The sequence below is a fragment of the Homarus americanus genome, unplaced genomic scaffold (assembly GCF_018991925.1).
Source record: "Homarus americanus isolate GMGI-L3 unplaced genomic scaffold, GMGI_Hamer_2.0 scaffold20465, whole genome shotgun sequence".
NCBI lineage: Eukaryota > Metazoa > Arthropoda > Malacostraca > Decapoda > Nephropidae > Homarus > Homarus americanus.
This window is the reverse complement of record NW_024756914.1, coordinates 9,650,324-9,663,478: the sequence shown is the minus strand read 5'-3', so window position 1 is coordinate 9,663,478 and position 13,155 is coordinate 9,650,324. Positions and strand designations below refer to the sequence as shown.

Below are 13,155 nucleotides of genomic sequence, written 5' to 3'. Positions count from 1 at the left end.
GTAAATACAGTTAAAGCTTTCAACATTACTCACAAGGTATCTTGAATGTTTCATCTGTATTCAGACATATCTTACTTATCTAACATGTACGACTTCAGTTGCAATTTAAAACTTCATAACACTAAGGAATATCAGAGTCTCTGAGGTACATGAGAGAAAACGGAGGATTCGGGCATACTGAAGTGGTGAGAAAATGGATGTGTCAACTGGGGGACTCAATAAAGAAGTTAAAGCTACATGTTTTATGGGCAATCGAGTGTAATATGAATCGTCTGATTTTACGTTAACTAACATGTATGACCGTGGTCAGTGCAATATGACACTCTTGGCTTGATCAGCAACAATACATTGTACCATTTATCAAGTCCACTGTGACTATGTGTTGTAGCAGCACTGTGAGAGCCAACTATATCTTAGAGAGCAACAGTCATATTATGGTTTTCCTTTTCCATAATACACTCCCTTCCCCTCAAGATGAAGCAGTAAGTGTAACCTCTGATGTGACCTATACTGTGTTCTGTAACTGTCCTGTGATTGGCTGGATATGTCAGGCTATAACAAAGTTTTTTGCTGTTTGAAAGACAATTTTAGAGTGGAAAGTGAGTGTTGATGATGGCGACTCATGAAGCAGATGTAAGAAAAATCTCTTGTCCTTGTGGAACTATGAAGATGTGTCCTGCATCGGCAAGTTCGTAAGATAACCTTATTGTTCCCTTCTTGTCATCCTCTTTACGAAGATTTGTGTTATAAATAAGGTTAACTCATGCTAACATGCCATGCTTAAAAAATAAGGTCTGAGATATTAATAAATCACCTTGAAACAATAGCTAAACTGGCAAAACTACAAAGAAAAATATATACTGTACTAGACTACCATACTACTACTTAGCAGCAGCGGGAAATGAGTAAATGGTCCTTAAGTGAGTTTTTTGGTCTTCACGAAGTAGTAAACCATATCTTGTCTGGTCTTTCTTGTTGATGGTTCTAAGTGTTGATGTAGCCAAGCCCCGGCTACAACCAATACTCACCCTCCTCCAGACGTCTTATCAACTGCATTTTTACATATATCCTGATGCTTCCTAGACTATTTTGGAACATTGACAACGGTATCACTTCCAGGTGTTTTTTCAGACTTTGTGTCAAATTTTTTTTTAAATGAGTTAGTACAGTAGAGCCTCAATATCCTGTACAGTACAGTATTGTGATTTGATATTTCACTTTCATTATTTTGCAGTTGGCAGACAAAAACTTTTGTGCCTAATTTTATATGGCAGGCAGTAACTAGGCTCTAATTTCACCATAAAAAGCCTCTAATTATGTAACAGGGATCATTATTTTTTGCAGACACTTGTTTTCCTCTTCTAGACCATCACAGTGTAACATAAGAATAGAGAGTTAGCATCTAGGACAAAGAAGGCTCTTCCAGAGATTGTCTTACTAAAACAACTCTCAAAGGTCACTTCTTTCTTCCCCTCAACCATAACATGAGATTTTCTAGTTCAGTCTTCAGCTTTTTGGCCGAGAAATTGAACCAAGTAACCTACACTCACTCTTCCTCACCCCTTGAGAATGACTTTAAATTTGGTAGGATATTGAGAGAGATTGAGCCACATACGTGAAACATAGTTGAGGAGCCTCAAATCATATTGAACTCCAAAAGTTGGACTCTTTACATAAAACTTCAATGGTGTACATACAGTATTAAGAAAATCACAGACTCTGAGTTCTGAAAAACACATTCAACTAGTTGAGAAAAGTGTTTGTATATAATTTGCAATGTAAACATAGTCTGCATGGATAGTATATCCTGTTGCCAGTATATCATGCTCCTTGGGCACTGACAGGCTCCACCCGAGGGCACATAAACTGTACGTACTTTAATCTTGAGAGCAATTTGCATTGTTCTCTTGATCATGAAATGGGATTTTGTACCACAGTTCTTCATTTCTTAACTTCTGTGATATATGGAATTTACGACATTCAGGCAAGTGGAAAATTATCTTGGAAGTGAGAAAAACTAGAAAATAATTCACTACTGAGTTTCAGGCACAATACTGTAATCCTTTGTTTACCTACAGAGTATGGGAAGTGGCAAGTCGCACAACTCGAGGACTATCGGAGCAGGACAGTGTAGCCGTAACTGCTGTTATTAACAGGGCCGGACACCCCAGTGCTCTAGTCCTTATCAAGCAATTTAGGCCTCCACTTAAAGCCTATACAATTGAAATGCCTGCAGGTAATATATTTTGTTTATTTACAGTACAGTATATTGTACAGTAGTGTTTACATAAATGAATACAACTCTTTGGCTTTTCACCTGCAGTAAAACCTCACAGCTAGTATTCAAGCTAGTAGAAGCTGCCTAGCTACTTATCCATAGCAATGGTGCTCCATGTCAGATGCAGACTTGGAAACATTCACTAATGCTAGTAAAAATCCTGTAAATGTGTGATATTTTCTGAGGATAAGGATTCATCTCACCACCCGGAAATCTCTCAAACACAGAAACATTCTGCACCAATTGTTCCGGCTCTCGGGGATATCACTGAATCTTGCTCGTGATTATTGTAATTGTATCAAAACTCTCATAATTGTACAGTATATCTTTCTGAGTTGATCCATTGTACAGAACTTGGACCACTGGACACTTAGAAATACTGTACTGTATCAATATTTTAACCCTCTTTGTAGGACTAGTGGATACTGGGGAGACAGCAGAAGCTGCAGCTTTGAGGGAGCTCAAGGAGGAAACAGGGTTCTCAGGGGTTATAACTGGAATAGGCAGATGTGTTGCCCTTGATCCTGGTATTTCCAATAGTACCATGAGGATTGTTAATGTTCAGGTAAGTTAATCATTTTGATATTAAGTGCCTTATATTACCAGTAGGAGAGTGGCGGTCAAATGGATACAGCACTTGCCTCCCGTTCCAGGGGTCGGTGGTTCGATCTCCGGGCACTCCCGGTTCACCCAGCTGTAAATGGTTACCTAAGTTTACAACTTGGGGAAGTGAAGGCAATCAAGCACAGTACCGGACATGCTGCCTCCTTGTGTACAGTGTGCTGTATTCACACTGTCCCAATTGGCAGGCATGCTTATGGGACCGACTTTCAATGGTTGATAAGAGAATAAAGCCCCATTTAGTAACTCACACTTTAAAAAAATGCATTCCTGTAATAGAGCATATGAATAAATAACACAATTGCTCACCAAAACAAATACAGGTTGACAACCCTTTATCCGAAATTCCGAAAACCGAAAAGCTCTGAAAACCGAGAAAAAAAATTTGTGGAGCAATTTTTTTTTTTTTTTTTTACACGGGTAATAGCCCACCCGGGTACATGTCACTGACCCACATCGGGGCCTGGGGGGAAAATGTAATAGTAATAATAATTATAATACAGTATTACTCGCCTAACGCGGTTTCACTTAACGCGTTTTATCATATACGCGGTGCCTCGCCAGAGCTGAACTTTCACTTAACACGGATTTTTTCCACATATACGCGGTGAGTGTCCGGCTCGAGACGCTATTTTTAGATTTGCCCCACCCGCCATCCTGCCTGACTGCCTGTTTTAGCTCATAAAATTCATACAAATTACCCGGCCAGAATATAATTTACATTGCTGGAATTCTTATAATTTGGTGATCATTTTGAATATAAACATCATATATTTTGCATTAGACATACAAATTTTAGATAAAAATTTTTCTCAGAGTAACTATGTTATCTTTTGTGCAAAATATATGACATTTATATTCAAAATATTCCTGGTCTTACAAGGAATCCAGCAATGTCAATTATATTATCCTAACTTTAGTTTGAGGTATTATTTATTAAAATTTAGTGGTTATCCCACACATCTCCTTGGGACGGTTGGTGGGGGTGGGGGGGAGGGAGGGACCGACCGACCATCTGTTACCCAGTGAAGAATTATTTTTTTTATTAACTGAAGATATTTGTTTTAGCTCATAAAATTCATACAAATTATCCGGTCTGAATATAATTTACATTGCTGGAATTCTTATAATTTGATGATCATTTTGAATATAAACATCATATTTTTGCATTAGACATACAAATTTTAGATAAAAAATTTTCTCAAATTAACTATGTTATCTTTTGTGCAAAATATATGACATTTATATTCAAAATATTCCTGGTCTTACAAGGAATCCAGCAATGTCAATTATATTATCCTAACTTTAATCTGAGGTATTATTTAATACTAAATGTTAAAAACCCTGGAAGGGAGGATTGGTGGGGGGTGGGGGGGAGGGTTGGGACTGACCGCGCGGTTGGAAGAGGGGGGGAGGCAAGGTGGGGTACTTTGATTGACAGATAGTGTCGTGAAGATTATTTTTTTTTTTATTAACTGAAGATATTTGTTTTAGCTCATAAAATTCATACAAATTACCCGGTCAGAATATAATTTACATTGCTGGAATTCTTATAATTTGGTGATCATTTTGAATATAAACATCATATATTTTGCATTAAACATACAAATTTTAGATAAAAATTTTTCTCTAGGTAACTATGTTATCTTTTGTGCAAAATATATGACATTTATATTCAAAATATTCCTGGTCTTACAAGGAATCCAGCAATGTCAATTGTATTATCCTAACTTTAGTTTGAGGTATTATTTATTAAAATTTAGTGGTTTTCCCCCAAAAATTTCTCTGAGAGGGAAGAGCCGGCAGTGTAGTGTGAGAGGGGGAGGGAGTTGAGTCCATTATTTGAATGGACATTAACTTGGCGACTGTATTTCTCTATTTCTCTTAAGTATTAATTGTGTGCATGTACCATCATAAAATTAAGATGTTATTTTTACTACAACATAGGTATGTGCCTTCAAAAAGTGGAGTTTGGGGGTCGGGCCGGTTTCTATTGGAATTAATCCCATATGTTCTGTTGTTCACTTAACGCGGATTTCACTTAACACGGGACCCTCTGGGTTCTATTGACCGCGTTAAGTGGGGTACAACTGTAATAATAATAATAATAATAATATTTAATAAAAATAATAATAATAATAATAATAATAATAATTAATAATAATAATTAATAATAATTCATAGTAAATAAAATTTATAATAAAAAATACACAAAAATAAAATAATAATAATACAAATATTAATAAAATAATAATAAAGAAATACAAGAATGAAAAAAATATCAAAAGTGAGAAACATGACCTAGACCTAGTAATTATTATTATTATTATACAGTGACCCCTTGTTTAACGAAATAACTTTCGTTAACGAACTGCCTTCCATAAGGATCTTCAATTCGGTTAACGAAGTTAACGAAGTTCTTACGAACCGACCTCAACATGTTTTCGCTTGCACTGACCGGGCAACCAGCTTTAGTATCAGTCTGCCAATACATTAATCGGTTCTAGGGCTTAAATTCCTTACTATTTTAGTAAATATCAAGAAGTTTATACTATTCAATAATTTTAAAAGTTTAATATTAACTTTTTTAGTCATTTTAACAATTACTGAACATAATTGAAGGTAAAGAAACTAGTTTCTGGCGTGCCATCCAGCCTGTTAACACACCAGACAGGCGTTAGTCTCTCTCTGTTTTCAGTGGAGGTAACATCTTGCTTGAGACTCTCTTCAACTAAACGCTTTTTTTCTGTGTTTCCAAGCAAATTATTGGTCATTTTGAAATATATTTTACATATTGACAATATATAATGCAGTGCAGTGTTGATTTAAAGAAAATAATCTTGAAATACACCAAGAGAACTAAAATTTTATGGGTGAAATGGTGCCATGGGGTGACTTCTCTTCCACCCCAATGCCTTCTCTTCTTCCTTCTCCTCCACCCCCATTCTAATTCCCATCATCATCATCATCATCCAGGAGCCTTCTACATACACACACCTCAAAGTAAGTGAACTTTTCTACCATTTTTGTTGAATTTAGGAAATTTTCGGTGAGCTGGAACCACTACCCAAAAACCCATTGAAACAATGGTTTCGGTTAACTAACGCACCTTCTGAACGGATTGAGTTCGTTAACCGAGAGGTCACTGTAATTATAATTATAATAATTATTATATTTTAGCCCCCAGGCCCCAATGTGAGTCAGTGACCTGCTGTGCCCGGGTGGGCTGATCCCTGTAAAAAAAAAAAAAAAAACTAACCATTCTGAAATCTGAAAAATTCCAAAAATCGAAATGCATCTGGTCCCAAGGATTTCGGATAAGGGATTGTCAACCTGTACAGTAAAAGAAAAATATTGCACTACAGTACAGTACATGCAGAAATAGTAAAGGTAGTACACATTCTATTGGAGAAAATATATGATAAGTATAAAAACAATATCAACACATTCACCCCCACTTAAAGAAATGATATAGTACAGTGATATCCCTGTTACCCGGAACAATTGGTGCAGAGCACTTCCGGGCATGAGAGATTTCCGGCTAACCAGACGACTTTCTCAACCCCGGAAAATTCCTTATCCCGGAATCTTTTCCGGTTACTGAGAAAAGTTCCCGAGTGTCTAAACCAGACCTCTGGGTGCTGGGGAAGTTTTCCTCGAGTCTAAACTACCGGAGTCTGTAGGTGCAGCTCTGATTAAGTTAGAAACTCCATTTCTTTATTATAATAATCCAGAATAGTTTATCTTAAAGTTTAGTAAAATAAATATATTTGAAAATTTAAAATCTATATGATGTTGGCATGACTGAAGCTGTGTTACAGCAGACTGGTATTTTCCACTCCCATGGAGCTGTGGGGGATTAGTGGGTCTTGTGTACCTGACCGACTCAATGTTGGGTAGAGGTAGGGTGGGGGATTAGTGGTCTCATATTACTGACCTTCTGATGGAATGTCAGGTCACCCTTTCTTGGCCGGGGTTTAGTGGGTCTCATGACCTGAAGATGTCTTGAATAAACACAAAATCTAAAGTATTTTTAGAGAGATTGTGATAAGTATGAGTGTAAATGGAGTGAGAAAGGTGTGGGTGATGAGAGATGGAGTGGAAAGGAGTGTTGCCAAGCGCTCCTCAACAGCTGATATTTAACTCAGTCTCACACACACACAAATTTGTCACACAATAAGACCCTCACTCCTTATGTCTGCTGTCTTAAATCCCTTGTTAGGGGTATGTGAGTGTGTGTGTGTGTGCGTGTGTGTGTGTGTGACTGGTCATTGGAGTGTGTGTGTGTGTGACTGGTCATTGGAGTGTGTGTGTGTGTGACTGGTCATTGGAGTGTGTGTGTGTGTGTAATAATAATGATAAACGGTTTATTAATAGAGTTGCAGCCGGTGGCTGAAAATATACAAACTTACATGTGATTTAGACATTATAATATACGTTCAATACATTTACAGGGCTGTACAGTTCATAAATCAGGAGCTGTTTATTATCTTAGCAATAGATGGGATGGTGCTATTCTTATATCTATCAGTGCGGGCTCTTATGGGCTGAGTTTTGTTGTAGTGGATGACTGCCGGTGGCAGTAGGTGGCGACGACAAGGATGGTGCAGTAGTCCACTGCCAAACCCTGCTAGTGCGTGGTGGTGGAGGTCACTGAGGAATGGCATTGCCAGGGTGGAGAGAGCGTTGTTGTAGCTGGAGTAGTCTGTGCCGAGCATGATTCTGCAGGCCCTCTTCTGTACCTTCTCTAGCTGACGTTGTTGGGTAGAGTTGAGAGAAGAAGACCAGGCTGGTGATGCATACGTTAATTTGGGGAGAATAAATGTGTTGTAGATGGTCCTCAGCTCTGGCGTGGGTGCCCCAAGTAACCTGAGTCGTCGTATCATATAGAGTCGGTACGAGGCTGCCTTGATTGTGTTGTTTACATGGGCCTTCCAGTCCAGTTTGTGATCTATAGTTACACCCAGAACTTTGGCAGACTGCACTAACTGGAGAGGATGGGCACCCACTGTGACTGCTGGAGCTTGCACTGGGGTGGTGGCGGTATTGATGTGCATGACTACGGTTTTGGTGTGGTTGATGGTGACCTTGTTCTCCGTAGTCCATGCCTGTAGCCTGTCCAGGGTGCCTTGTAGCGATGAGTAGTCCGGTGAGGTGTTGTCCACTGTAACCCCCACAGTGCAGTCATCCACGTACTTCCACCTGTGAGGAGTGTCCGATAGAGCGTCTTTGATCAGGATTGGGAAGCACAGTGGTCCCCTGGGGAACACCGCAGGTGAGGTGTTGGATTGTGGAGATAGAACCCTGGTACCTGACTGCCTGACGACGCTCACTCAGGAAATCAGTGAGCCATGAGACCAGGTTGGTAGGCAGCCCTAGTACAATGGCCTTGTTGATAACAGTGCAGTGATCAACAAGGTCAAAAGCCTTCCTGAAGTCAACAAGGGCAACGGCCAGTGATGTCTTACATTTCTCCAGGTTTTTGTGCAGAAAATCCAGGAAGCTAACTAAGCACTGTGATGTAGAGGAGGTCCTCATATTGCCAAATTGCTGTGGATCAATTGACTGCTAAATACTAGCAAATGCCCATTCAAAAACAAAGTCTTTCACAGAGTAGACTGGGTATGGGGGTAATGGCAACTGGCCTGAGGTCACTAGGGGACTGTGGGGTGGGGACCTTGGGGATAGGGGTGACAAATGCGGTTTTCCATTCATTAGGGCATTTGCTTTGTCTGAGGGATGAATTAATAATGGAACAGAGGGGGGTGGCAAGTTCGACTGCAAACTCCTTGTAAATTTTGATTGGGAGGTCAATTGGGGTTGTGGAGAGTTTGGATTTAAATTTCAGGAGTTTGTTGGCAATTTCAAATGGTTGAACACTGGGAGGGGGGGAGGGGGAGGTCAAGACTGGGTAGGGTATGACATATGGTAGCAAAGTGGTTATTAATTATCTCAGCTGCCTCCTCACTAGGTAAATGTGAGATGAAAGGAAGCGTGGGAGACTGACTGTTGAGACCACAGAGATATTTAACCTTAGAGTACCACTGACCGAAGCCGACCTCCTTGAGGCCGTGCACTTTCCTGGGTTAATAAGACTTCTTGGCTGACTTGATTTCCCTGATGACCTGGTTTCGTAGACTTCTGTACAGGCGGTTGTTGGTGTAGTATGCCTTGTTGCGCTGCTCAATTAGTCTTTTGATACAGGGCGTAATCCACGGGACATCATCGGTGTGGGTCCTCAGTGTCTTGGCTGGAAAGAAGTGGTGGTAGGCTTTGGTGATAGTGTCCAGGTAATTATCCCACTTGTTCTGCACATCGTCTAACGTGATCACTTCAGTCCAGGGATACCAGGTCACCCATTGTCTGAAACGTCGCATGGCAAAGTCGGGGGTGGGTCGCTAAGTCCTGGTGACAACTGGCGGTCGTGAGAAACAAGGATTTGGGGGGGGGGGGGCAAAGAGTCACTCATTTGCTGCTTACAATATTCAGAGTCTTGGCATGACAATGATGTTGCTAGATAATGGCTTGTAAAAGTATTAGGCATATGCTACTGTACTAATTCACACCATCAGACGTAAGATTAATTACCATCACCTTCAATTGAACAACGTCATTATTAAACACACACACACTCTCCACATGCACACACGCACACACAGGGACGTAAAACAGCAGTTTGTGTTGCAAGAAATCAGCATCTTTAGAAAGAAGTTTTGTTTAGCATCGGTTAGATTAAACGTTTTAAGACAATATTAGTATAAATTAATGATAAACAGGCAACCTCATAAACAGCCTGCACACAGCTGTGCCCGATGCATGCTTACCAATTTTTACTTATGTTTATTTATCTAAATATAAATTCATATAGATTGGCTCATTGCTCTATCCATTTTAAAATCAAATTAACAGTATATACTAGCAGAAAGGCATAATATAATGCGGAACAACAAAGCCCAACCATTAATTAAGCAACGGGGAACTAAGTAACCAATCACCTTTCACGTTTACATTCATTCATAATTTTTACTACGTAGTATAGTAAACAAACAGCCTTGAGTTGCCAGCTGTCTCCAGCAGTGTTCGAAGAATCTTGAACGTGACCGTACCTGTTGTAAATTGAAAAGTTGCGAATTCGTATTCAGGGAAAGTTGTCGGAGCTTCCAATAACTTGATGACATAAACCACTGACTCTTCAGGCTTCTGCGCCCCTTAACTCATGAGACATAAAGGCAAGCATGAACTTAGCATGCTTCCCTGTTGGGCGCTGTAAATGCTTCTGCGCTTCACCTTACAATAAATAAAAAATAAAAATAAATAAATAAATAAAATAATGAAATATTAAATTTGCTCCACTAATAAAACTTTTGGTTTTCAGAATTTCTGATAAAGGATCGTCAAGCTGTATATGATACAGTACTGTACAGACTCATAAATCTGATTGGTTGACAAAGTGATGCATACATCCAGATGCATGTAAAATAGGTTGGGTAACAGGTTTCCCACTAACACAATGTGGTTCACTTAGTACAGTACAGAACCTCTTGAGCTTCACATCTCTAGCCCCAACATTTACTGGTCAGAGCAGGATCACAAATAAATAAAGTACAATCTCTTTTCCATTATGAAACATATATCAACATATGGAGGATTAATTTCTATCAGTTCCACTTTCTCAACAATATGGTCATACTTGGAGTGTGTTGCATGAACGGCTCCTGGAGAGGTGAGTCACAGGGGTAGTGTAAGGGCTTGTTGATCAATTTGGGTAGTGCATCTTGAAGAATGATTCCCACTGAGAGGTACAGTAGCCACATTTTGAGATCATAATGATAGGGTAATGCCTATTTACAGTGGAACCTTGATTATTGAACTTACTGTATATGGGGGAAGGGTGGGTAAGAAATGCTGTAAAGTCAGACAATGAAATTAGTCACAAAAATCACATTAATAAATTAACGTATAACTACAGTTGATCCTCCCATAACAGGAAGGGTTAGGTTCCTTAAAAACCCATTGTAAACAAAAAACTTGTTACAATGGCAAAAACACAAATTCTTGATATTTATCAGAGTGGTTGGTCGCGTGGAACCACTCGGAGGTATCTGGGTAAATATCATGCAGGTTTAGCTCATGTTGCTGCATGACTTAACACATTAGTTGAAATGGACTTTTTCTTTTCTACAATACTGTACAGTATTTTTTTCTTCTAGACAGGATTTTACATATTAAACCAATATTATTGCTGGCAAATGTACAATATTTCAGCTTCTTTATGGTTTAAATAGACATTTATGGGCTGCCTTTGAACCAACCACCATTTGTTACATTGTCTTTATGACAAATTGAGTTGAGAGTTCCATACAGATGACTTTGAAAAAAAAAATTTCATTTGGTTATACATTTAGTGGTCTTCTGTATTAATTTACTGTATTGGGTTGTGTCTTTTGCATTTAGTTTGGTTAGTTTTGGGAGAGTAAGGTGTCTAAAAACCAGCCACCAGGAACACATTACCCATTTATAACACTGTGTCTATAGGCAAAAAACTTAACACTATGACTTTTCATTTTACACATGACATCCATAGAATGCATTTATGTCATAAGGACTGCCTGTACTCACCAATACATTTTATCACAAACAATGACAGAGCCTAGAGTTGTTGTGCTGACCTTTGGTTTTGGTTTTTCCATATTGGTTTCCTCACACTTGTCACCATCTTCTCTGACAGTATGCTGTTTAACATTACTCCTAATTGTGTTTGCATTTAGATTATAGTGTTAACATTTCAGGTGTCCTTTACATGTAGAAAAGGGGGAACCATTAGCAGCCCCAAAAAGATAAAATCAAGTCAGTGAAGAGAACAAATGTTTACAGACAACAAGCTGCAGATGCATTCTAGCTTGCAAGATATTTTCCCATGATACATTATGCAGGAGAAAGATGAAAAGAAGGATTTGCACTCTTCTTAACCTATAATAAATGACAATTAGGAAGTACAAAGTAAACTGTGTAAAGACAGCACTTAACTGTTACATTTTCACATTAGTTTTTGAACAGTTTATCCTGCCACAAGACTGAGTTACAAGGAGACTCAGACAGTCGATGTTGTAATGAAGGTCACTTGTCTGTTCCTTGTGGCTATAAAATGTGAGTTCATGCTTCAGTCTTTCACTTTTATTCCAGATTGACGGTGACTTGACAGAAAACAAGAAAGCTGCCCGTGTCTGTGGTGTAGATGGTGAGCACATTGAGGTCCTTCTTGTGCCAATATCATGCATTCAGGATTATCTGTCAGGTATTTTTATCAGTTTTATGATGTTAACTAGAGCTCATTTCATCAAAATGATAATGATACAAATGAATGTTCAAGTGCAGTAATTATACTCTTTACATAAATAGATTTTATTGATGGGAGGTATCAACTCATGCTGAATAAGAACCCTGACTGGCACCTTATTCAAAGCTCTGACCTTTGACTTTTGAACTTAAAAACATAATACACCTCCTCCCCGACTTACGACGGGGATAGGGACCCAAATTCAGGTCGTAAGTCGAAAATGCAAAAATAATACATAGAAAATCTAAAATGGGTGTCTCTTTTTCTTCTCAGTACCACAAAACTCTCACTTTTAAGCTTGCCAGCCATTTTAAAGTGAATTACAAACGAAAATATTGTCAGTACACAACGCAATCACTAACGTCGGGACTCGAAAATACGTAATTTGAACAATTTTGGTACGACTGGGGCGGTCGTATGTCCGGGTGGTCGTAAGTCGAGGAGTGGCTGTAGTTCTTTTGGGTTTCATGGTTGATATATTTTTGCCAAGTTTGAATATTTACTTACTTTTATCCTCTTCACCGCTGATCGACTCGTTAGCAGCTTGGGCGATCGGTCACGTCTCTGTTATGCACTGTTGGCAAGTACTGGGCATGCACCTGCTCCTGAATGTACCTGAACCTGCTCCGGTGTTGGTCAAGTCTGGTCTTGAAAGAGCTCACACTCGGCGCCGTCACAACACTTTCTGGTAGATTGTTCCAAGAGTTCTCAACTCTCACTCCGAAAAAGTTTGCCCTCACACTTTTTCTGGACTTGCGGCTTCTTCAATTTTGAGCTGTGACTCCTTGTGGGGCGAGCGTCCGCCAGCTCCAAGTAAGGACACTCAACTGAGTAATGCCATTTGAGATGTTTGTACACCTCAATTAGGTCACCCCTTGCCTGTCTGTAGTATATGCTAGGCAATTGCAGGCACTCTAAT

At 39.2% G+C, this 13,155-nt stretch overlaps 1 protein-coding gene across 1 annotated transcript in view; it reads left to right on the top strand.

Annotated features, from left to right (window-relative positions):
* Positions 1–13,155, top strand: part of LOC121857297 (ADP-sugar pyrophosphatase-like) — a 31,248-nt gene that overhangs the window by 14,974 nt on the left and 3,119 nt on the right. The window contains exons 4-6 of the mRNA XM_042353285.1: positions 2,079–2,236; positions 2,692–2,843; positions 12,083–12,194. Coding sequence (XP_042209219.1) covers positions 2,079–2,236; positions 2,692–2,843; positions 12,083–12,194 — 422 coding nt within the window. The remainder of the gene's footprint in view (positions 1–2,078; positions 2,237–2,691; positions 2,844–12,082; positions 12,195–13,155) is intronic.